We start from the raw sequence: 25484 nt of genomic DNA, 5'->3' as shown, positions 1-25484 counted from the left end.
CTACAGCCTTGGTTTTAACGATTTCTTGTATTTATTTCGCGCTGTTCTATAACCTCTCTGACAATCAAAACTGCTCGTTCATATTATCAGGGGTGCTATACACACCCTTGAAATCTCACTTTTGGATTGTTACAACTCTTCTAGTCTGGATCAGTTTACGGTATAGCTCAGAACTGAATAGGCAAAGTTTTAATTATCTGTCCGGCTTTTAACTGATTGCTGAGATCTCGGACCTATTAATGTACTGATAGCCTAGAGATGAGCTGAAATTTTTACTAATGAATGGGATGCAAGCATTGATATCTAGGTCCTTTTGTCAAGAGAAACTCTTTCATTTATTCCTACCAAACACCTTGACAGTTGAGTAACTAAATTAGCAATCTAAACATAGTAAAGAATCAACATTCATGATTACAATAGTAGACTATCCTGGTACAAATGTTGAGGTGATGACTCTGCACTTAGCCACCATAACTGTACACCCATTCATTGGCTGGAATCCACTCATTGAAGGCAAACTTATAGACGAGAGAACCTGCGGGCTTTACAGTGACCTAGCAAAAAAACATCGATGAGTGTCTAAAAATCATATGAAGCTATTTATAGTTTATTATCGTTTCGTTGTATGCAAAGGCGATTTTTGTGCTGGGCTTTAATTTAGAAGTGTGAGTAGCGCGCAGAGATATTTCGAGAAGGACTATAGAAAAAACTGGCAAAATCAAAACGGCACTATTTTTTAAAATGAAATGTATATTTTTTTTATGAAGCACGGGGCTTCTACTATAATTACCGCAGAGAAATGGTAGAAAATTTTCCCAGCATTCCTTACATACTCTCACAAGGGTTCTTCGTCTCGCGGCTAGGGAAAGCGTCATAATCTGTTTCAGTGGCAGGTCGATGATATTAAATAAAAAATAAACCTGAAAGGGCCGATTGAATATGAGACAAGCTTTAAAATGAAGTCACGATATTAATACTGCTTTAAAAGTAAATAGTGCGTTCGAGTCAATCCCGATGCTTTCAAATGATGACGGACTCCACCGGCGCCAATAATCTGGAACAAAACAAGATCATTATATATCGGATCACGTCTAAACACACGTGAAGAAAGACTTGGGCAGGAAAAAAACGCGAGGGGGCAAAACCGAGGAATGCCGATAAAGCAAGTAATCCCGCAATGATGAACGAATTACACAACATAAACCTTCCTCTGCTTCTCCCCCTCAACCAAGTTCAGATCTACGAACTGAACTTAAATATACCAAAGTGCCTACGAATGGATGTTGAGCGCTGCGAGCAGACGTAAATGTCTTGTTTACCCAATGAAAGCCATCACAATAAACGCTGAGCTTGCATCGAGATGCTTGTCCGGGCGTAAAGGAGCGTTTGATTAATTAATTTAAAACAGATCTTAAGGAATAAAAACCCAGATGATATGGAATACTTGTCTGAGTATGTCGTTGGCAGTGGGAGCCACGTGCAGTATTATCATGCTCGGCAATTGAAGTTATTGTGTAGAAAATATCGCACAATTACACAGCCGAGGGCAAAAAAAAAAAAAAAAAAAAACGCGAGGAGAAACTTAGTACATGGAGCTAAGATAGATTGTCAGTGCTTTAGGTGACCATGCACGGCTACCAATGGCTTGACCAATGGCTCGTACACGCAACGAAACGTAAAAGTCCGTAAGTAACGACCTCCGAAAGAAGTGAGCCCACCCCCGATCCCCTGAAAATAAAGGAACTAAGGTTCAAAAGTGTAATTATTTTTCCAATCAATAACCTGAATAACGTATGATAAACTGATGACGATTCAACTAGGGAAGGTATAGCTTATTCCGCAGGAGGCGTCATGAAGCGCCCTGGTAAAACAAACCCCGCAAAATTTTCATCAAGTAACAAGAAGGTACTAACAGGACCTTTTCTTCAAATTGAAATTACTAAAATTGACCACTTTGCATCATTTTTAACAGGAACGCATAAAAAGAACGTTTAATCATATTGAAATTAAAAACTCGACCAGAGCAGTTAAATATTTATAAAGCAGAGTAACCTAGCAGTGCATCATGAACAGTAAATAGTTCATGAATAGTTTAAAGTATCTAGCATCACGGTGTACATATAAAGTGCCCACCCATGTGCCAGCAACATAAATTTGAACTGGAACGAAGAATTTCTAAACGATTTATAAGAACTCAGTGTTTTTACGAATTACACCCACAGCCTTAGAGGAATACAGCCCTGTTCTCATAGTATTTTGAAAAAACAAAAACACACACAAAAAAAACAACAACAACAAAACACCAGGAAGAGATATTTAAAATAGAAGTCATTTGCGTTCCCTCATGGCGTGAGAGATAATCGTCCATATCAACTTTCTTTTCCCTCGTAAGCTCTCGCGCGTTTAGAGATGCGCCACACTCGCGTTTTAGGTCCAGGGATCCCAACCAGTGCTTACCTAACTTTTTAAAGATGCTACTTTTAGCCCTCCCCCAAAATTACACACGTGTATTTCACTTGTGGAACACTATCGATTTGCACAGTGTTTGGGTTGGAGATTCTCGCCCATATCAACTGTCTTTTCTCTGGTAAGTTCTTGCGCGTTTAGAGATGCGCCACACTCGCGTTTTAGGTGCGGGGATCCCAATCAATGCTCACCTAACCTTCTCAAGATGCTACTTTTAGCCCTCCCCCAAATCTACACACGTGTATTTCACGTGTGGAAGTCTATCGATTTGGACAGTGCTTGAGTGAGAGATTCTCGCCCCTATCAACTTTCTTTTCTCTCGTAAGTTCTCGCACGTTTAGAACTGCGCCACACTCGCGATTTAGCTGCGGAGATCCCAACCAATGCTTACCTAACACTTTAAAGATGTTACTTTTAGCCCTCCCCCAAATCTACACACGTGTATTTCACTTGTCGAAGTCTATCGATTTGGACATTGCTTGGACGAGAGATTCTCGCCCCTATAAACTTTCTTTTCTCTAGTAAGTTCTCGCGCGTTTAGAGATGCACCCCACTCGCGCTTTTGGTGTCGGGATCTAAAATTATGCTTGCTGGGTTTTTTAAAGATGCTAGATTTGGCCCTTTCTCAAATCTACACATGTGTATTTCACTTGTGGTAGTCTTTCGCTTTGGACAATGCTTGGGTTGGAGATTCTCGCCCATTTATAATTTTTTTCTTTTGCGTGTTTTCGCGCGTTTAAAGCTTAAGATGCGCCACACTCGCGATTTCGGTGTTGGCATCTCAAACCATGCTTTCTGGACTTTTCAAAGATGTTAGATTTGACCCTTTCTCAAATCTATACAAATGCATTTCATTTGTGGAAGTCTATCGATTTGCACAGTGTTTGCGTTGGAGATTCTTGCCCATATCAGCTTTCTTTCTCTCGTAAGTTCTCGCGCGTTTAGAGATGCGCCTCACTTGCGTTTTAGGTGCGGAAATCCCCACCAATGCTTACCTAACTTTTTAAAGATGCTACGTTTATCCCTTCACCAAACCTACACACGTGTATTTCACTTGTGGAAGTCCATCGATTTTGACAGTGCTTGGGTAAGAGATTCTCGCCCCATCAACTTTTTTTCTCTTATAAGTTCTTGCGCGTTTAAAGATGCGTCACACTTGCGTTTTAGGTGCTGGAATCCCAACCAATGCTTAGGTAACCTTTTAAACATGCTACTTTTAGCCCTCCCCCAAATTTACAAACGTGTATTTCACTTGTGAAAGTCGATCGATTTGGTCAGTGCTTGGGTGAGAGATTCTCGCCCATATCAACTCTCTTTTCTCTAGTAAGTTCTTGCGCGTATAGAGATGCGCCACACTCGCAGTTTTGATGCCGACATCACAAACTATGGTTACTGGACTTTTTTAAGATGCTAGATTTGGCCCTTTATCAAATCTACACACGTGTATTTTACTTGTCGTAGTCTGTCGCTTTGGACAATGCTTGGGTTAGAGATTCTTGCCCATTTATATTTTTTCTCTCGCGGGTTTTCGCGCGTTTAGAGATGTGTCACACTCGCGATTTCGGTGTCGGCATCTCAAACTATGCTAACTGGACCTTTTAAAAATGCTAGATTAGGCCCTTTCTCAAATCTACACACGTGTATGTTACTTGTGGAAGTCTGTCGCTTTGGACAATGCCTGGGTTTAAGATTTTCGCCCATTTATATCTTCTTTTGCACTCGCGTGTTTTCCCACGTTTAGCAATGCGGCAACCTCGCGTTTCTGGTGTGGGGATCCCAAACTATGCTATGCCCTCCACCACATCTACACAAAGGTATTTCACTTGTGGAAGTCTACCGATTTGGACAGTGTTTGGGTTGGAGATTCTCGCCCCTAAAAACTTTCTTTTCTCTTTTAAGTTCTCGCGCGTTTAGAGATGGGCCACACTCGTGTTTTAGGTGCGGGAGTCCCAACCAGTGCTTACCTCACTTTTTAAAGATGCTACTTTTAGCCATCCTTGAAATCTACACTTGTGTATTTCACTTGTGCAAATCTATCGATTTGGACAGTGCTTAGGTAAGAGATTCTCGCCCATATCAACCTTCTTTTTGCTAGTTCTCGCGCGTTTAGAGATGCGCCACACTGGCGGTTTTGGTCTCGGCATCTTAAACCATCTTTAATTGACTTTTTAAACATGCTAGATTTTTACCCTTTCTCAAATCTGCACACGTGTATTTTACTAGTAGAAAACCGTCGGTCTGCACAATGCCTGGGTTTTAGATTTTCGCCCATTTATCTCTTTTTTTCACTCGCGTGCTTTCGCGCGTTTAGCAATGCGGCAAGCTCGCGTTTTTGGAGTGCGGATCCCCAACTATGCTAACGTGGCCCTTTAAAAATGTTAGTTTATGCCCTCGACCAAATCTACACAAACGTATTTCCCTTGTAGAAGTCTATCGAATTGGACAGTGTTTGGGTTGGAGATTCTCGCCCATATCAACTTTCTTTTCTCCCGTAAGTTCTCGCGCTTGGAGATGTGCCACACTCGCGTTTTAGGTGCAGGGATCCCAACCAGTGTTTACGTAACTTTTTAAAGATGCAACTTTTAGCCCTCCCCCAAATCTACACACGTTTATTTCACTTGTGAAAGTCCATCGATTTGGACCGTGCTTGGGTGAGAGAGTCTCGCCCATATTAACTTTCTTTTCTCTCGTAAGTTCTCGCGCGTTTAGAAGAGTGCCACATGCGTGTTTTAGGTGGAGGAGTCCCAAACAATGCCTACCTAACTTTTTAAAGATGCTACTTTCAGCCCTCCCCCCAATCTACACGCGTGTATTTAACTTGTGGAAGTCTATCGATTTGGACAGTGCTCAAAGTCGCCGAGACCGGGCTAGCGTAGGTTTATTTTAACCAACTTTGGGTCAATTTCCAGGATTTTAAGCGATATTTCCGAGTTCCAGGGACTCTAAACTAATTCGAGAAGACGATCACGGTTTTTAGTGAAATGGACAGAGGAAAAATATTTGAACGCTTGGTTATGAGCAGTCTGGTGGAAATATAGCCCCTCTTTAACTCACTTAGTGACTAGAAAGTCGCCCAGACCGGGCTACGCGCAGCGTGATTTTGACAAACTTTGGGTCAATTTCCAGGAACTTGGACGATATTTCCGAGACCAAGGGACTCGAACCTAATTCGAAAAGACTTTGGTTTTCAGTGAAAGGGACAGACAATAAAATTTTTGAACGCTTGGTTATGAGCAGTCTAGCCGAAATATAGCCCGTCTTAATTCCCTTATTGACTAGAAAATCGTCGAGACCGGGCTACGCGCAGCGTGATTTTGACCAACTTTGGGTCGATTTCCAGGAACTTGGGCGATATTTCCGAGTCCTAGGGACTCTAAACTAACTTAAGAAGACTTTAGTTTTCAGTGAAATGGAGACAGGAAAAATTTTTGAACGTTGATATATGCAAGAATCTCTTACCCAAGCACTGTCCAAATCGATAGACTTCCACAAGTTAAATACACGTTTATAGGTTTGGGGAAGGGCTAAAAATAGCATCTTGAGAAGGTTACCTAAGCATTGGTTGGGATCCCCGCACCTTAAACGCGTGTGGCGCATTTCTAAACGCGTGAGAACTTACGAGAGAAAAGAAAATTGATATGGGCGAGAATCTCCATCCTAAGCACTGTCCAAATTGATAGACTTCCACAAGTGAAATACATTTGTCTAGATTTGGTGAAGGGCCAAAAGTAGCATTTTTAGAGAGCCCGTAAGCAGAGTTTAGGTATCCCTACTGCAAAAACGCGAGTGGGCCGCATCGCTAAACGCGCGAAAACACGCGAGGGAAAAAAAGATATAAATGGGCGAGAATCTTTAACCCAACCATTGTCCAAAACGACAGACTTCTACAAGTGAAATACACGTGTGTAGATTTGGGGGAGGGCTAAAAGTACCATCTTTAAAAAGTTAGGTAAGCATTGGTTGGGATCTCCGCACCTAAAACGCGAGTGTGGCGCATCTCTAAACGCGCGAGAACTTACGAGAGAAAAGAAAGTTTATATATGCGAGAATCTCTTACCAAGCACTGTCCAAATCGATAGACTACCACAAGTGAAATACACGTGTATAGATTTAGGGGAGGGCTAAAAGAGGCATTTTTAAAAAGTTAGGTAAGCATTCGTTGGGCCCCCCGCACTTAAAACGCGAGTGTGGCCCATCTCTAAACGCGCGAGAACTTACGAGAGAAAAGAGAGTTTTCATGGGCGAGAATCTCCAACCTAAACACTGTGCAAATCGACAGTTTTCCACAAATGAAACACACGTGTGTAGATTTACGGGAGGGTCTAAAGTAGAAATTTAAAAAGTTAGGTAACCATTGGTTTGGATACCTGGACCTAAAACGCGAGTGTAGCGCATCTCTAAACGCCAGAGAACTTGCGAGAGAAAAAAAAGTTGATATGGGCGATTATCTCTCACGCCATGAGGGAACGCAAATGACTTCTATTTTAAGTATCTCTTCCCGGTGTTTTTTGCTTTGTTTGTTTGTTTGTTTGTTTCTTTTTTGTTTGTTTGTTTGTTTTTTAAAAGTTCTGTGAGAACAGGGCTGTATTCCTCTAAGGCTGTGGGTGTAGTTCGTAAAAACACTGAGTTCTTATAAATCGTTTAGAAATTCTTCGTTCCAGTTCAAATTTATGTTGCTGGCACATGGGTGGGCACTTTATATGTACACCGTGATGTAAGATATCTTAAATTATTCATGAACTATTTACTGTTCATGATGCACTGCTACGTTACTGTGCTTTATAACTACTTAACTGCTCTGGTCGAGTTTTTTAATTTCAATACGATTAAAAGTTCATTTTATGCGTTGTCAATTTTAGTAAATTCAATTTGAAGAAAAGGTCCTGTTAGTACCTTCTTGTTACTTGATGAAAATTTTGCGGGGTTTGTTTTACCAGGGCGCTTCATGACGCCTCCTGCGGAATAAGCTATACCTTCCCTAGTTGAATCGTCATCAGTTTATCATACGTTATTCAGGTCACTGATTGGAAAAATAATTGTACTTTTGAACCTTAGTTCCTCTATTTTCAGGGGATGGAGGGTGGGCTCACTTCTTTCGGAGGTCGTTACTTACGGACTTTAACGATTCGTTGCGTGTACGAACCATTGGCCAAGCCATTGGTAATCCGTGCATGGTCACCTAAAGCACTGGCAATCTATCTTAGCTCCATGTACTAAGTTTCTCCTCACGCTTTGTTTTTTTTTTGCCCTCGGCTGTGTAATTGTGCGATATTTTCTACACAATAACTGTAATTCGTTCATCATTGCGGGATTACTTGACTTATCGGCTGATTCCCCGGTTTTGTCCGCCCACGTTTTTTTCCTGCCCAAGTCTTTCTTCACGTGTGTTTAGACGTGATCCGATATATAATGACCTTCTTTTGTTCAGATTATTGGCGTCGGTGGAGTCGGCCATCATTTGAAAGCATCGAAAATGACTCAAACGCACTATTTACTTTTTAAGCGCTATTAATACCGTGACTTCAGTTTAAAGCTTGTCTCATGTTTCATAGGCCCTTTCTGGTTTATGTTTTAATTTGATATCATCGACATGTCACTGAAACAGATTATGACGCCTTCCTTGGCCGCAAGACGAAGAACCCTAGTGAGAGTATATAAGGAATGCTAGGAAAATTTCCTACCATTTCTCTGCGGTACTTACAGTAGAAGCCCCGTGCGTCCCGTCATAGTCAGAAGCACACAACTAACAATTTTGGAAGAATTCATCACTAGCTAACAGCTCGACTTTTTCTAGCTCTAAATTGGTATACTTTTTGCTCTCCTAAGCAGGGTCCATCTTCCCTACAGACAGAAAGTCTCTCTCAGCGACACAGAACGAACACATCTTTAACACTCAGCTATGAACTTCGTAGGAAACACCCTTTTTTTAGCTGCAGTATGGAACAGTCACGCTGGGTGCCCTTGCAGAACACGACAAAATGCAAAAACAGAGTAATGTGTGCCTTTATAGGACCCAAGGTGTTTTCTGAGAGCGCATTCTGAAACAAAGTATAAATTGATTCTCAAATATTGTGTACATGTAGCATATCTTACCAGTTCTAACTTCCAATCGTCCCATACACCTTTCTCGTTGCGCTTAATTCCCACTTTTTCCAAAGAGCCAACAGCATTTTCCACCAAAATAAAATCATCAACGCTGAAAAATATGGATTAATTTTTAAAAAAAAAACGTTATAACTGAAACCTGCTACCTGAAGTGAAAAAATCTCTTTCACTCATCGTAAAAAAAATCAGGTACGTAAATGCCCCTTTTTTCCAAATAAATAAATAAATAAATAAATATACATTTATATAGCGCCATTTTCCACTAATGGGAAACAATGGGTGACTACGCCGACTCACACAAGTGGTCATATCTTGGATTTAATCATAACTAGAAATCAGTGTAAACTTATAGACAATGTTATGGTTCATGACCCTTTGATTTCTGATCATTACGCTATTTTTATGCATTTATTATTGCACAAACCACAATTTCCAACAAAAACTATTCGCCACCGGAAGCTGCGCAAATCATTAAAAGCGGCCGGCCGGGGTGTAAATGATGTGGCAAAAGCGGCATTTTTTACGGCCTTTGCTTCGCATTTACCCTTCGTTTTATAACGTTAACATCATATACGCGAGGTAATTATATAAATTTGAGCAAATCATTTTTCAAGTAAATTTATCAACAGGATTGTTATTTTACACATGTTAAATATTTGTACATGAATATACTGGCGGTGTTTGAATGTTTGCTACTGTTGTGTAAAGAGGCCGAGAGCAAATAAAACGAGTACTGTGTAATTCATTGCCTCCGACCGGGCTTCCTCGGTCGGGCATGCTGAGATGGTCTAGCGGACGGGAAAACCGGGAAGCTTTTCCCGCATGAGTACGAGTTCGTGGCCCAGCTGAAGAAATCGCTACCAAGCTCTTATATCCTGGAAATAGCGTTATGTTACCAAGTACTGTTATGGACGTGAAAGAAAATGGAATAATTCTTACTCTCCCCTTTCAAATAGGTTGCCAGACTTAGTTAACTCCACGGCTGATGTATTTCCGTTCTTTCCGAAGATTTGTATGAAGACATCAGCATCGGTTCCAGCCCACTGCTCGTCAGCGGTTGTCACTGACACATAGTATAAAGCTAAAACACAAAGAAAGTCGCAGGAGGAAAAGTTGTAACAATTGCAATCACATAACACACCAACCAGGATATATTCTTATAGATTCTAATCTTCTCTTTCAGTGGCGGATCTAGGGGCCCGGGGGGCCCGCATCCCACCCCCACCCCCACCCCCTTTTTTGGGTAAAAAAATCGCAGAAGGAAGAAAAGCCGCCAGGGCAAGCAAAAAATAAATAAATAAATAAATAAATAAATAAATAAATAAATAAATAAAACCGCCCCCCAGCCCTAACCCTTAGCTCAAGGTCTGGATCCGCCACTGTCTCAGTAAATAAATATATATATATTTTATTATCTCAGAATTTAAACGCCAGTTTGCTTTCAGAATTTCACCTTCTTGGAATTTTGAACAAATAATTATGGAAAATTTTGAAAATTTAGGAAAAAACCATGCAGTAATCTGCTGTGTAAAGAATCTCTTAAGCAGCAATACTATATAGCGTCTTCTTATATTTTAAAAGCGTTGCCCAAGTGTAAATTGGTCTGCATGACGGAACACAATTCTGGTTGCTATGTGTTAGTTTAGTTATTAGACCAAAGGTGCACAGAAATAAAAGAAGTGTGCTAGATGAAATATCGTTTGAACAGCTGTTGATCGAGCGTAGATGAATAATACATACCAAAATATAACGAAGACGTGGCAAGATATCTATGCCTCGCGGCTATTTGGTATTGCAGTGAAATTTCTAACGAAGAAAAGGCTCTCAAATTCAACTGTTTGACGAAAAGAATGCATGATTAAACTATTACAAGTAAACCTCTGTTTCTTGTTTCAGAATCATTATTAAATTCGTCCATGTACGAAGTTTTCAAAAAAGCCTGCAACCAGTCCATTGCTCTTGAATTGATTCATCTATCTTTCTTTTTAATATGTAGATTTTCAACGCAAACGGCTGCTATCCCCGCACGAGTTTTTCTCTACTAAGTTTATACATCTTGAAAACTGCATACTTTTTGTGCACTGTTTTAGAAAAATTGAAATTAGAACGTCTATTTAAGTGGCGCATGAAGCGACAAAGCTCTTGACTTTTTACTGGTTACCTGTCGTACTGCCTCGCTTGGTGTCTTTCTCGTCATTTCTCCATTTACTTTCATTACTTGACGTCTTAGACACAAAGCATAACAGCGCTAGACCGATGAAACTACACCATTTACAGTAATGCGTTACAAACATCTCGCCAAACGTAAAGGGTCTTCAGTGCCTGATGAGCGAAAAGTGAGCCCACTAAATCATTCATCTACAAGACTGCTTTGTTCTTCGCGCTCGCTACTTGTAATTTATTCACTCACTAAGACACTTTGAAATGATATTTGTTCAATAATAAACACAGTAATGGCACATAAACCGTGATATTTGCATATCGAAAGTTGGTATTAACTTACATAAGGAAAATTTTTACTTTGAACTTGCCCTTTGTAAACTGTGTGTGCACTAAGAGTTAAATGTTAAACGGCGCTCGTCGGAAAATTAAATAGACGCAGATCTGGTACTTCCTTTAAACCTTGCAGCAATCAGCAAGTTTTAAGAATTTTATCTAGTTCTTACTTTACTTAGCATTAGACTTACCGTTTTTGTCATCATCGTTATTAACATTTTGTCTTACTTAACTTATTCAGTAACGACGTCTAAGAATTTACTGAAAGCAGTTTCGTCAGAATTAATTTAGTTAACTAACGACACTGTAATGACATTTTAAAACTGAGATAACATAGAGAATAGTTCAGGTAGCAGGGAATCTCGGTGACTGCTCATTCCTATTTGGTTACAAAACAGCTGTGTTTGCATGATTTTACATCATTGCTTCTTATTATTGATTGCCAGTACAATGTTAAATAAACATGGCATATTTAATTTAGCTGGCTTGTCTATGTTGAGTGTCTTTGAGTAAGACTGAAACCGTGAAGATGTAGCGCGATCTCAGAGGCCAGCCATTCATGAGAACAAATGCCGCCTCGCTTAAACGGGTTAAAACTTCTTCGATATTAAAGTAAAATTGTCTGGAGACAATTCATTATGGCATGTCATTGTTCCAGAAACTTGATTTTGCCATGGCAAACATGTTAATTTTTTTTCAACTTTTAGCAACAACTTTTTGGTGTTTTTCTATTGGTTTTGATTAGTTCTGAGTAATTTTTGAGTAAATAAAGTAAAGAGGTTTCTGGCTTTTTGAAAAATCAATATGGCGGATCAATGACAGCTGCTGTTGGATGACATGACATAGTTACCAAGTCTATGAATCATCCCATGCTGTTGCGTCAAAGGATGCATTTTTAGACGTTGTATAAAACGTATAAGTTTCATTATCATTGCTTTGATATTCTTAAAGTTATAAATGATGGGGAAGGTCACTGAAGATAGAAAAAGCCCGATATTGTCTGTCGAGGGTACATATGCGTTATGTTTGTCCATAATAGCAGTCATGTTTCCGTAGTGTAGTGGTTATCACGTCCGCCTCACACGCGGAAGGTCGCCGGTTCGAGCCCGGCCGGAAACATTTTGGGCCGTATGTTGAGCATTCAACGTCCAAATATTTCTTTTTGTCTCTTAAAAAAGAAAAACAAGTCTTCCCAATCTTTTACTAAGATCGATAGGTTGTGAATACCAAAGACCACTGTTGAATACATTTTAAAAGCACGATAAACTATTCTCTATTTCGTCAAAATATATTATTCAAAAGTTTTTTAGTAAATAATGTTTGCGTACATTAATGTTCACGTACTGGTTAACTGACATTAGGTATAAAATAGACAACAAACGGTAAAGAAATAAAGAGAAAGGAAATAAAAATACGAAGGCTAAGGCACCGATGGGATTTTAACCCATGACCTCCTGTTTACTAGACAGGCGCTCTAACCAACTGAGCTACGGCGCTCACGTGTTCCTTGTTGCCTGATTCTAAAGGCACACTTTTATAACCATCAGAAACAGCGGTAAACTGGAAACAAGATAATAATAACTATGTTAGTGAAAATTGACCTCTTATAACCTGTATTAAAGATTCCCATTTTTCAGTTTTACCTGATCAAACTATTGCAAGAGTTAAAATATTAGAGCGATTTTCAACCAAGTGACGAAAATAATTGTTTTGCATAAGCTACGCTACATAATTAGCTTAAAAAAGCTCGTGCCACTTTTTCATCCAATCAGACATAACACCAAGACCAATCAGTGACTCGGTCGCACACGTTTTCCCGCGCTTTGCGTCAGCTACATGTAAATACTTCAAGCTTTGATTGGTTCACTGTATTGTGTGTGTCCTTTGTGATTGGCTAGAGTGAGAACTTTTATTGGTTTTACGACACCCAATCAAAAATCGCTCTAAAGAAACAAAGAAACAAATAATATTTGTCGTTTGAACTGCAGTCAGGCTCTCAATATTTGTTTGGAGAAGTATTACAACGGTGAACTTCTTATTTAAAGATATGAAGGTAACAATTGTCAAAATCGCCTGACTATTTTTCCAGTACGTATCTTTTTTGCCTTCGATATCTTGCTACCAGACACCTTGAAAGTAGCAGTATTTTTGTCGATAAAATCTGAGAATCTTCAGCAATCCTCAACAATGAGGTGGTGGGATGACTTGGAACAAGAAGAAGAAAAAGAAGAAGAAGAAGAAGAAGAAGAAGAAGAAGAAGAAGAAGAAGAAGAAGAAGAAAAAGATGAAGAAGAAGAAAAAGATGAAGAAGATCTCTTCTCCTTCCACTATGTATAAAATCTACTTCTACTATGTATAAACTCTTTCAGCTTTCAAACTTGAGTATTGTGATATGGTCATACTTTACAATAGTTCAAGTCCCCTCTCATATAATGGAGAAGTTAAGATACTCTCCCAAAATGATCATAAGAGTATATACGTATCGATCACATGTTAGAAAAAAACACGAAACACAGCTCTATAACAATCAGGCTCTTTAATGCTACATTTGTTCACGGAAGACATTTTTGCTAAAGTGAGATAACAAGAAAAGCAGAAAGGTTATGGATTAGAAAGTTTATGTAACTTATCATCGATGTTATTAAGACTGTTGCCTATCATTTCGGTATTGTGGTAACAATAATATCTGTCAATTTGGTGTAAGTGTTGTTAGGCCAACATGGCCGTTCACTTTCAAACAACAACAAATACAATCGCACAGCAGCTGCGTGTAATTAACAATTATTCCATGAGCGCGCGTTGGATATGGGATGGTAAATAGCCAACGAGGCCCGTAGGGCCGAGTTGGCTATAACCAATCTCATATCCAACAAGCGCGAATGGAATAATTGTTTTATTAAATTCGGTGCGTTTGTACTCTTGGAAATATAGCTTAATTTTATTGGGTTTTAATTTTACAAAACGACCGGAAGTCGATGTGACAAAAACAACAACAAGTGGGAAATCACATGACATGCGCGCCGTTTGTAAAATTAGTTGAATGAAAAATTTGAGAGCGAAGCAAACGAATTTGCTGAATGAAATTGCAATCAAGTAGAATTCAAGAAACGTCTATCAAATGAAGGAGATATAACCTTGGCCAGAAAGTTTGAAAAGCGTTCGAGTTCGAGTCATGGAGAAGAGCCAAATAATTGTGCACTTGTACATTGCCATCGTAATAATGCTGCGGAAAACTTTGATCGCCATGTGACACAGACGTTGTGCCAAAATTATTCTCGACAAGATCTCTCTCAGGATTCCCTTGCTTTGAAAGCCTTGGCATTTCGAGCTGTATGTGTGGAGCTCATTGTTGGTCAGTTTTAGAGTCAAGGACAGAAACTATCTTAGCGTCAGATTCATCTTCAGAATCTCCGAGGCCACCCTGGTGGTTTTTCGTGGCTGGTAAAGAACCGGGCTTACTTCGGTTCAGCTCAAAACACTCAACTCCTTGAGGTGTTTTTCGCAAGGACAGAATTGTTGGCGCTAGCTGTCGTTGATTCTCTCGTCGTCGTCGGCCAAAAAAGAGACTGAGATAAAACTAGGTCGTCCTCTGTAGCTGTGCGGGATTCTTGCTCTCGGCCGATCCGAGCTTGCTTAGTCGAACAGTTTCCTCATCTGCTCATTGGAAACTGGTTTCTTGTGGACTACGCCGGCAATTATGCCTGTTTTCCTGCGGCCTTTTACAAATGCATATGCTCTAATAATTTATTTGCCTGGTCAGAGATAATGGAAAACGGTTTGTTGTGTGGCGGCGTGCGAAGGAAATGATCAACTGGCGGCTTTAATGGATTTAATCAATGAACTTTTGCAATACGTGTCATCTTTCTTCCTCGCAGACGAGTAAAAACACTTCAACTGAACATTCAGTTCTTCTTTTGACATTTCTTATATCGGTTTCGAAAATTTGGTGCCACCAGGACTAGCAAGCCATTCTGTTCAGGTAAAATTTGTTTTTGTTACATAATCTTCATGAATGCGTAAAATCTCGCCGGTCATATTTTAATTTTGCAACTTTAAGGGAAACTTAACGTATACGTACCGTTAAATAATCTTATCTCGAGCTTTGTGGCTTTTTTGTTGTTACTGGGTCGGTATTGTCCATAATTTCCTGTATTTGCTGTGTAGATAGCTCACCGAATGTGCTTTTTTTTTCATCCATTTTTTTTGTCGACGACACTTTGCTTCACGCGAAAAAGCTCATGCCGAGCGACATTTGCCGCTTTCATTTCCATATAAGGTCAAACGCAGGTATAATGGCTGGTAACCGAGATCCAGTGAACCAATCAGAAAGCTAGAATTGCATTATCCGAGGCTGAGAATTTAATAATTAACAATTATTCCACTCGCGCTTGTTGGATATGAGATGATAGATAGTCATCTCATTTCCAACAAACGTGAGTGAGATAATTGTTTTATTAAAAAAAAACGCTCCCAAACAATAGGAAACTAAAATAAATTAAAAGTAGAAACGTCTCAAAAAATTACACGCACTCTTATCACGTTTGTAGAGCTTGGTATAATGGCTCATATACCACGATGGCTAAGCCAATGAAAACTCTTGAATTGCATTATCCAATGATCCGCCAGGTTTTGATAACAACTGATATAGCTCAGTACTTACCACATTATCGGGCAGGTGATGTAAACGTACGCCTGCTTCGTGCAGGCACTTTCCAGTTTTCTTGATGCACTCCAAATGTTTACAGGCATCATCCCCAGCTTTCTTGTGGCACATAATTGCCCCAACAATGCATAATTTCTGTGAAGAAATTTACATAAAAAGAAAGCAATTTTCAATTCTTGGGTTTCTTAGCAACATTGGTACTTTAAGACAAAATCCGAAAGGAAATCGAGCAATTTCAGCTATTAGTGGACAAAAACCTAGTACTAAAATATTATTAATTAGGTATTTTGCAGTCCTATTTATATTAAGATATAAATAGTTGCCTGAAATGAGGTCTGAAACTGAACACCGAAAATTTTACCATGAGAACTCGAGAAAATAAATTTCAAAGTTCAGAGAAATTGTGCAAACACTGCAGGTAAAATATGATCATCAGTTTCATTTCACCAGCAGTTTCAAGTGTTTCATACGAAGTTTAAACTTTGTTTTCGACATTTGGTTTTGCTAGAAATGATTTTTTTTAAAGATATTTTAAACAGCAGAAGTTTGCAATGCGTCGTAAATAATCTCAGTACAAAGTTTTTGCCCTCTTGTTACTCGAACTTCTGGTGGATTCCTTCTTAAATGTTTTTATTAACCTTTCCTCTGAGTCCATGCTAAAATCTTTTTTTTTTTTATTAAGCATATGCATTTTTAAGCCCACACTAATCATTCTAGAATCAAAACTGTTACTCTTCCTTTGGTGGCCACGGTAGCTGCTAGAAACAAAAATAATGAAATTATAAGCATTTTTTTTTTCTTACTTTAAGGTTTCGGTCAAAATAACTAAACTCAAAGTTTCATATTAATCCTTAGTTTTTAATTCCCTAGCTTTCCGAGAAACCGTTCCTTGGCGGCTCTTCCAATGAAAACGCCAGCTTGAAAATATCAACTATTCAAAAGCTAAATTTACTGAAAATATGTGAGGGCATAGATAGAGAGCATGTCTTTTTGCTTAATACTGAGTACTTACGACTGGTAGGGAAATTCCAGTTGGCTTGAAGCTTGGTGAAAAGCTTGGCTTACCGCTCGGCAACCCCCTCGCTTTGACTATACTGCGAACTTTCCTCGCCATTTCACGATCTTCCATCTCCAGATAATGCAATACAGCTTGAGGATGATATTCCATCTCCGCCCAAGCGCATGCGGCCACCGCCGCGAGAAACAGCAAAGCTATCATTGACTTCATGTTGACGCGCCTAATCTGTGCTCTGGAAAACACGATGTGCAAAACGATGGGCGTGTTAGTTTATATAGAAAATGGTACGTGCTGGAGGGCGTCGTACGCATGCGTCGTGACTTTATAGGGACAAACACGCTCAAGGCGTATTTAAACAGCTTTAAAACTACGTGGGCCAAACGTTACGCTTGTTTATGAAGAAACTGAAGATCAACGTTAATTTACGAACTCTTTTGAAATTAAAGATTGTAAGTCAACATGTTGTTACCTCGGAACTTATTCTTTCGTTTCCCTCACACATTTTCTCGACAAGGCTTTGTGAAGGTTGTTTTAATTGTACGTGCGGCAGTGTAATTAATTTTTCCTGAACAAATTTAAAAAAACAACAGATTTTTTCCGTGAGGCTATGCATAGCGTGAAATGTATACGGAAATCTATTGTACATTTTCTTTTATTTCCAGCTTTCTCCTAACCCCATCTAGAAAAAAAAAGACCTTAGAATCTTGCTCGATAGTAGCCGTGATAAAGACTTACAGTTGTTGAATGGATGCACGTGTTAACCATAAATTTGACTTTAAGAACCACTTTAAATTATTCGGTAGGAAGAGAGCCGCTTTACGTAAGCGATTGCAAACTTCAAAAAAAGAGGAAATTATGTGTACTGTTGCGAGTTAAGGTGTATTTTGCTCAGTTTTTCTCGTCCTCTTACAGAAACTGACTTTGCGCAGTCGGAGGCTGCTTCAAAAAAATATGCAAGTATTCTCGGGATCTTCAAACACTTGTAATATTAAAAAAATATCTTCCTGTGATTGAATGCTTTGAGTCAAGTTAAAGGAAATAAGATCATGAACACACACCTCGAAAAACTCGTCATCTTTTTTGCCGTTCGTCATCTTCAACTCAACCACTGCTCTTATTTCTTCATAGTACATATTTTGATCTTTTTGTCCATTAAAACAGGACACGCCTTGTACGCCCTAGTTTTGGCCCTGGTATGATTTGCATTAAAGAATTATGTTCCATGTTCATAGTATTTTTTTATGATTAGTCTTTGTCGAAAATGAAAGGTGATAAACATCGCGTTCATCACGCCTTCAGTGCATATAACATATAGAATCCGAGACAAATTCAAGTTACAATATCTTCTCCACGAAAATCAGGGCTGTAGCAAGAGAAAAATTATGACTGAGACTATGCCCATGGTTAAATTTTCTAACTAGGTATTTGGGGTGTTTATGATAACGAAAAACAACAAAAATGAAAAACAATGACTGAGCCAAGTACCTCGACTTGCCTTTTACTAGCTAACAGTTGTTAAAAGAAGAAGAGGTTTCACTGCTTGTCAATTTCCTGCTTGTTTTGTGTTCATTGAAAATGTTAAGCATCTGAGTTCATTACAAAGCTTTTGTGATATTTTAGTTTGCCATATGAGTAATTTTGAAACCTTTACAAACCAGATAAACTGTAAGAATCTTTTTATTTTCCATGACAATTAGTCTTCGCTACGTGGGTGCTGAAAAATAATTTAAATTCTACGAAAATATGCTCAAATCCGCATAACAATAAATTACAAAAACCTGAAAACTACAAACACCAACATTGCAGCCGAAGAGTCAAAATAACGGAGGCTAAAAATGGTAAGACTTAAATGCGTCTATTAAGTCATGGTAGATAAGCTTTTAAAAGCAGATAAGTGTTGAAATCCACGCCAGTGAAAGGTATTTACCAAGAAAATACTTAAGTAATCTGCCTTCCAACATGGAAAACGTGTACCGTTTCACAGTCACTTTGACAATGTTATGACGTGATTTATTATCAATAAGAGGACAGACGCATAAAAAAACTGACGTCAATTTGCTAATTTTTAGTTAAATTACGCTTGTTCAAATTTGTGATTTTAGCCACTTTTCGTGGAAGACTGAGGTCAAGTAAATATTGCTTCTGATTAGGAGTTTTAGATTTTCTTGCGTTAGCGGTATTATTACCCTTTTCAATAGCGAAGACAAACTTACACCACTAAATACTCTACTCTACTCTGTCTTCCGAGCAACATGGAAGCCAAAAGCAACAGCTAGGACGAATCTCGAAAGCGAGAGTAATATATTTGCAAAAACAACGATTGTTTGCCAAAAACACTTAAGGGTTACTGGCGTAATTTATAAAAGTATTTGTTTACAATTTTCTCTTGTTATAATAAACAAGCAGGAACACTCCAGGCTAGCTTTGAACAAAGCCTATCGTCCGGTGAAGTAATAACACAATAACAGAAGCGCGCGAAGCAAGCGCTCATTGATTACGCTTTTGTGTTTTAGTAAGTTTTACTTACCTAGGTGAACAAATATTGAATTACAGAGACTTACGTATTCAGCAACGCTTAATTAACAAGCCCGCGAGTTTGGGTTGAAGTTTTGTCAATACAGACGCATACCGTTCGAATAAAATTGTCTCATTTTCGTAGCGTTTTAAAATTTTCCTCTTTCGAAATAAAAAAAAAGCTCTTTTGTATTTTAAGCGATTCGTTACGTGTAAGACGTTCTGAGTCCTGTCAAATATTCAAAGCCTTTTATAGGGAATTTCAAGAAATTTCCGTTTTGGCTTACGGTGCATGTGAGACCTAAGGAGATCTTTGGTTTCTAACTAGTGTTTTATCGGAAGGTTTAATAAACAAAAGAAGAGGCCTACAAGAGCATTATAAATCATGGGGGGTTTATTGGCCTTCCCTAGCAAAATAACAACGTAAAATTGCACAATTCTACGTATTAAGAGGACGTGAACAAAATCAACTTAATTTTCTAAAATTAGAGTTCACAAATGTCATTACATATATATTTTGCGCTTGAGCGAGTTACGCACCGAACAGATCGAAACTTGATGTTAACAAATGATTTTCAATCCCAGAGTCGTCTTCTGCGTCGACGAACGGTCATAAGCTTCCGTAATTTTGCCAGAGAGTTCCCAATCTGCAGGAATAATCTTGTTTTGTTCTCACTGAAATGTTTTGAGATGGAAATCAGTGGGAAAAAAAGAAGAAAACAAAAATTCCGACAGTTTAACCGCTCGTAGTGGGTGCAAGGTTGATGTCTATTAAGCCATACCGATAAATATAATGAGTAAGTATGTAAACTGAGCAGACTTGAAGATATCCGACCAATTTAAAAACGTGACTTTTCCTCCGTTGGTGTCCCCTTAACTTATCCTTCATATCTCAGATAGTTTATTATAATCCTGATGCAGATAAAGGTACTTCAAATCTTGAGTATGATTTAATGTGTGTAAGTCTGACTTCTTAGTGACAACAAGTAACATATATGTTCTCTTTTTTCTGCGCAAAACCAAATAAATTATTTAAAATTGCGACTTTGCAAGAAGACTAAGCTACAAGTTTGAACTTTACCAATTTTCTTAACAGTAGAAAAGATAAAAACTCTACATAAAAGAACATAATCAAGTAGTTAGTTATCTATTTAGACAGAATTTAGAGAGGTTTCTTTGCTACCTTATTTGTGTTAGTTTTGAAAAGATTTCATATCTTTCCGTGTTTTCGGGTTGCTTTTTCTTCCACATCTGTGCCCATCTAGTACGCTCTCTTTTGTTCTCGACAGCACACTTAATTTTGCGTTGAACACTAACGAAGCAAAGCTGTCCAAACAATTGTTTAGCAACACCATTTGTTCTTGACAGCCTTAAAATCAGGCCGGGGTCTGTCGATTCTATATAAGAGGCATTCGCTGTCTCAAAATTACAGTGTCATTTGCACGCATCTCGAAGCCAAAATGAAGACTTTCACATCTCTTCTCCTCCTCAGCGCCTTAGCAGCTTACGTGTCCTCCAGTAAAATGGAATTCCACAGAACTGTGTTTGATTTCTTGGACGAGCGACATGACGAGAGAATGGCTCAGGTTCTGAGAGACCAGGGTTTGCCGGAAAATACTCTGGTTGCCCGCGATCATGACAAAGAAATACCAGACTGGATGGTAAGTCGATAACAAAGTCTTTACTTGATATCTCCCTTCTTGCGTAATAGCAGTTTTAACAAGTTAACTTTGGCAGCAATGACGAATTTGACTGTTCGTAAATAATTCGCGACATGATTTAAAATTTGGTTAAATAAAAAGAGGCGTTTGTGGGTGTTAGAAGTTTTTTGTCACCCGTGCACAATTATTTTTCATCGTTAGGTTTAAGATTTGCCTTTTTTATATCTGTTTGAAGTTATTTATGTCGCTGAGTTCGATTCAGAGGTTATGTTTGTCGTTGGTCTCGAATCACTTTACGTTAGATTCAAAATTATTTTTGCATCTGGGCTGCAAGGACGGACAAGTTACATTGTCACAGCTCTGTTCAGACCTATTTCTTGAATGTTACGCTTCTTTAAAAATTACTACCGTAGGTCATTTAGGCTTTGAAAGTTCTTTTCAGTGACACGAGGATTGGTGGTTTTAAAGTTATTTTCGTTGCGGGCACGTCTAGACTTCAAATTACCCTGTATTTGCTAATCTCTCGAGCATTTGGAGACACCCCGGCCGCACTCGTAGTCGGTTATCTGGGATCTACAGGGTTTTCGAAGGACTCACTTTTTTTTTTCGAAAATTGAGAAATTTTGTGAATGGCTCAGACCCATGTAGTTCTAAGGTTGCAGTTAACGTAACCGTGCTACGCCCTTTCAATATTTAGGGTCACCCGAGTGATAGAGTAAAAATCCATGTATAAGAAAAAAAGGTTTACTGTCAAATTAGGGTACCTAGGTAGGTTCTTAATCAGGTTCTTAATTTTTGTTAAAAAAAGATGTAGACACGAGTGTGGCCTTTATACTGAATCGTTCACAGTACCGTATTGTGGTCTTATAACACTGCCAGTGGTTTGGTTAGTTTTTATTACCTTTTTTGTATCGCATGCTTTGTACTTAATTACATTTGAAAAAAAGTCCTATATTTTGAAAATAAGATATTTGGGCCTAGAATGGTTCTTGTGTGAAGGGCGCTTAACAGGGAAATTTTAGACCAACAGTTTCTTAAATTTTAGGTTGTTATACGCGGGCTTTTACTGTATTTTTGCAGCTTAATCGGAATCTGAAGCGCTTATACTAATGAGGCAAATATCATAAACAAAGATTCATTGATTCACTCTGTGAATTGAAAATGTAATAGTTGTCATGCTGATTGCACAAAATTTCCCCGACAGAAACCTTGCAGAATACAAAGAGAGGCCTGTTGGCACAAGGCTGGAGAAGATGCTTGTAAACGGCTGGAATGCATTGACAGCTTCATTAAATGCGTCAAGGAACACCACCCCACGCCAATTCCTTCACCTTCTCCGTTACAGGTAAGGATCGGACCATTATGTTTTTTTAAGGCGGTGGAGGAGCTGGGTACCCTCGGTGCCAGAGATTTTTCTTGCGCGGTTTCCGGTGTCGGTCATGTCTCTATTGTGACCCGCACGAAAAACTTCTACCCAGGGTACCAGAAGATTTTCTGGCGGCTTCGCCGCTCGTTCCAGCGAAGCAAAGTATTTCCGTCCGCCTTGCACGAGAAAAAACCTCTGGTACCCAGGGTAGGAGCTGGGCAATTTCCCCAAAAAATTCCTGCGCAGTAAAAACTACGAAAAAAAAAATTTCTTGCAAGGGGAGCCATAACCAAGAAAAAAACAAACAATCAACCAAGCAAATAATTTCTACTACCCAGGTCCTATTTGCGGTGTTATACAAATTCTTGGACAAGCTACTGTTCACTAAAAAAAATCCCGTCCAACCTAAGGGTGAGTTTCATGCCCCAGAAGATTGCCCATATAGCCCCCCCCCCCCCCTCCCCCCTCTTCAAAAAATAACGGTCCGTCCCCAAACACATATCGTTACCAAAATCGCCTAAACAGCCACAATCTACCGTAAATGAATGGTCTTGTGTTTGTAACTCACTGAAATTAGTCCACTTGAGACCTGTCAGTATCAGCCAATATTCAGGGTCACTAAAGCGACCAAGCAAAATCAAACAGCAAAACAGAAAGCAAAACCAAGCCAACGCATAGCAAAAGAAATACAAATGAGATGGACTTGCAATGAAACAAGTATGCCAGGTCTTTATTCCTATCGAAAACCCTTCATAGGCCGATTTCAATGAATTCAATTGTATCTGTGTTTGTTTTTCTTGTAGATTGGTTGTGTTGCGCTGCTTAAAATGTGCCGGGAACACAGTCCGAGCTGTGCTGGTAAATTGTGTTGCTTCGTTCGTATCAAGAGGTGCTTTGATTTTGCGGAGGAACAAATAAAGAAGGCGTGAGTCCTCGAGGGTAAATAATGTCACACTGTTTCCATGGCAACGGATAGTAAGATATCGATCAAGATGACGTGCAATCAGGCTCCTTTTTTTTCTTCATCCATATATATTAATGTATCTCGTAGGCATTGTGATCAAAGAGCCAACTAAAGAGAAAAATCATTCGGACTTGGCCAGAGGGCTTATCGGCCTCGTTCACTTTGAGAGATATGGGAATGAAATTAGACAGAAACTTAGAAAACCTGACTGACATTTGGCCATTTTAGAAACATTGCTCATCGTTCCGCCGCTTTAGTTCCAAAAAGAAAAAAAGACTGGGCCTGTCCGGGAGTCGAACCCGGGACCTCTCGCACCCAAAGCGAGAATCATGCCACTAGACCAACAGGCCATTTTTGGTTAGTAAGGCTAAATATAACGCCCGGTACCTGCTACAGGAAGAGTGCGAAAACAATTTTTAGTTTAAAATCTTAAGATTAATCTGTTGAAGTAAAGAATTGGTTCATGTTTAGTGTGCGTATATCGAGTAATGGATGCGCGAGGAAAGTTGCGAGAGCACGACAGAAGCGAAATAGTTGTTCGAGGCTCAGCTAAAATGAAACTGCATAAGTCATGTAAATAGAGATTTTTACCATGAAATCTCAATAGGAATTAGGTAGGACCAGCGTGTGCCCTATATATGTTGCAGCACTCTTTATACCAAGTTCCATGGCTTTTTAGTCCCACCAGTCGCCAAAAAAGTTATTGAGCCAGCAAGAGACCACCACCACTTTTGGGAAACAGCGGAGCCAAGGAGTGATGACAACAGGTTCTCTGATGATAAGTAGATTAGACACCTACGTCGAAATGAGCAGTCCTGCCTGGCCTGTTGGTCCTCCTTCTTTCGGTGACAGATGTCCCTGGCTCCGCCGACTCCTGGACATGCCCCTTATTGGTAACCTTATTTAAGATTTCCCAAACTATGTTCTTGTTGCATCCATCAAAAGCTGGCACCTACTTGCTTTTTTAAATTCCTCTCTTCCTTCTGTTGGTCACCTCATGTCCGGAAAGTGAGGGACAAATTAAATAAGCGAAAAACAAAATTTGCTTTAATTTGATTTGTAGCTTTCAAAAGGTGATTCGGATTTTAACCTTTAGAGGTCGTAAAAAATTCCACAATTCCTTCTTTAGCCCGTAACTCTTTAGGTAAATTGTTCCATTCTTTTCCTGCCGCAAATTTAAATATAGATTGCCCCATAGCAGATTTTAAATCAGGCAGGCGAATTTCTCGGGTATCTCTTAAGGACCTGCCACAAAGTTCTGATCTGAAATTCATATAACTCTGAAGTTGCGTAGGATAACGGTGGTTATTAACAATTTCAAACACTAGCTGAAGACGCATTAAGATTATTCTCAAAGCTTTATTCTGTAACCGTTCCAAAAAATCGGAATTCTTCCTCAGGAAGAATTCCGATTTTTTGAATTCTGCGCGATGTAGTGCAGGATCCTCATATGGTGGAAACGTAATCTAAAACAGGTAAAATAGTGACTTAATATAATATATCTTCAAAGGGATAGCTGAGCCCTAAAAAGACGAAAATCTATTTAACAATTTAAAGGAGTTCAGCACGGTATTTTGAGTTATTTTGACCACATTCAAAATTACCTTTAAATGGTAGGAAACCTGAAAATAACAGTTTAATAAGATAGAAAAACACCAAAGAGATAATGATAAACCACAAAGGAACAGGGATGGCTAAAGATGGAGAAGATTAACACGGATTAAAAACGACGAATTTGAAAAATTGACGCTAAACTTTTCAATATGCGCAAACCGTGACGTAGCTCCGTTAAGGCAGACTGTGGAAGCGACGTAAGATATGTGACTGTTCCAAGATAACGATGCATCAACTATCACACCAAAGTACTTAAAAGATCTCTTCTGGTTGAGAATCGAATCACCGCAGAATATAGATATCTACGGTTTAAACCAGACGCGCTACATCGCTTGGGCGCGAGACACCTCTAAAGGTATAGGGGAACCTTAAATCTGATGATAATTAACTTACGACTTACGTTATATGACGTGGGTCACACGATGGTGATAACGATGCTAAACTGTGACATTGAACTCCCTCGAAAAGCTTAGCATAGAAATCGAGGAATAGGAACGATTGTTACCCCTAGTAACTCATTGCTCAGTTACGACTGGACAGCAGTCAGATATCAGAAGTTAGCATTTTTCATCATGTAATGAATTACGCTTGTTCTCGTTTTATGTAAACTTATGTGC

At 39.1% G+C, this 25484-nt stretch overlaps 3 protein-coding genes and 3 non-coding genes across 7 annotated transcripts; 2 read left to right on the top strand and 4 right to left on the bottom strand.

Annotated features, from left to right (window-relative positions):
* Positions 1-8: 8 nt before the first annotated feature.
* Positions 9-10973, bottom strand: LOC110044143 (uncharacterized). The gene is made up of 4 exons (XM_020749668.2): positions 10733-10973; positions 9511-9652; positions 8560-8662; positions 9-554 (listed from the first exon to the last, which is right to left on the bottom strand). The coding sequence occupies exons 1-4, from the start codon at positions 10863-10865 to the stop codon at positions 462-464; spliced, it is 471 nt and encodes a 156-aa protein (XP_020605327.2). The 5' UTR covers positions 10866-10973; the 3' UTR covers positions 9-461.
* A 1140-nt stretch (positions 10974-12113) lies between these two features.
* Positions 12114-12186, top strand: Trnav-cac (transfer RNA valine (anticodon CAC)). Its single transcript has one exon. It is a non-coding gene; the product is annotated as a tRNA-Val (tRNA).
* A 304-nt stretch (positions 12187-12490) lies between these two features.
* Positions 12491-12564, bottom strand: Trnat-agu (transfer RNA threonine (anticodon AGU)). The gene has a single exon. It is a non-coding gene; the product is annotated as a tRNA-Thr (tRNA).
* A 1055-nt stretch (positions 12565-13619) lies between these two features.
* Positions 13620-16990, bottom strand: LOC110044125 (uncharacterized). Its single transcript, XM_020749645.2, has 3 exons — positions 16743-16990; positions 15728-15865; positions 13620-13637 (listed from the first exon to the last, which is right to left on the bottom strand). The coding sequence occupies exons 1-3, from the start codon at positions 16956-16958 to the stop codon at positions 13620-13622; spliced, it is 372 nt and encodes a 123-aa protein (XP_020605304.2). The 5' UTR covers positions 16959-16990.
* Positions 16991-20451: 3461 nt separating this feature from the next.
* LOC149102549 (uncharacterized) lies at positions 20452-23586 on the top strand. 2 transcript variants are annotated; one of them, XM_089273504.1, is made up of 3 exons: positions 20454-20923; positions 22128-22268; positions 23093-23586. In XM_089273504.1, exons 1-3 carry the CDS (start codon positions 20723-20725, stop codon positions 23216-23218), a joined length of 468 nt encoding a protein of 155 aa, XP_089129630.1. In that variant the 5' UTR covers positions 20454-20722; the 3' UTR covers positions 23219-23586. The 2 variants fall into 2 exon arrangements, with proteins under 2 accessions (XP_089129629.1, XP_089129630.1); XM_089273503.1 differs by lacking the exon at positions 23093-23586 and having other exon boundaries at positions 20452-20923; positions 22128-22597.
* Trnap-ugg (transfer RNA proline (anticodon UGG)) lies at positions 23532-23603 on the bottom strand. The gene has a single exon. It is a non-coding gene; the product is annotated as a tRNA-Pro (tRNA).
* Positions 23604-25484: the final 1881 nt, after the last annotated feature.

This window comes from Orbicella faveolata, unplaced genomic scaffold, assembly GCF_042242905.1.
Source record: "Orbicella faveolata isolate gen_17 unplaced genomic scaffold, um_ofav_v1 contig_35, whole genome shotgun sequence".
Lineage (NCBI taxonomy): Eukaryota > Metazoa > Cnidaria > Anthozoa > Scleractinia > Merulinidae > Orbicella > Orbicella faveolata.
This window is presented reverse-complemented; position numbering and strand designations above follow the sequence as displayed.

What these genes read in the sequence shown, in the direction of transcription:
- LOC110044143 (XM_020749668.2), bottom strand. Translation starts at nt 10,865, where the DNA reads ATGTTTGTAACGCATTACTGTAAATGGTGTAGTTTCATCGGTCTAGCG. An exon ending in CAAGCGAGGCAGTACGACAG is followed by an intron (nt 9,653 to 10,732) that starts GTAACCAGTAAA and finishes TTTGTGTTTTAG; the next exon opens with CTTTATACTATGTGTCAGTG. An exon ending in AACCTATTTGAAAGGGGAGA is followed by an intron (nt 8,663 to 9,510) that starts GTAAGAATTATT and finishes CATATTTTTCAG; the next exon opens with CGTTGATGATTTTATTTTGG.
- LOC110044125 (XM_020749645.2), bottom strand. Translation starts at nt 16,958, where the DNA reads ATGAAGTCAATGATAGCTTTGCTGTTTCTCGCGGCGGTGGCCGCATGC. An exon ending in CTGGAATTTCCCTACCAGTC is followed by an intron (nt 15,866 to 16,742) that starts GTAAGTACTCAG and finishes ATTTCTTCACAG; the next exon opens with AAATTATGCATTGTTGGGGC.
- LOC149102549 (XM_089273503.1), top strand. Translation starts at nt 20,723, where the DNA reads ATGAAGACTTTCACATCTCTTCTCCTCCTCAGCGCCTTAGCAGCTTAC. An exon ending in AAGAAATACCAGACTGGATG is followed by an intron (nt 20,924 to 22,127) that starts GTAAGTCGATAA and finishes TTTCCCCGACAG; the next exon opens with AAACCTTGCAGAATACAAAG.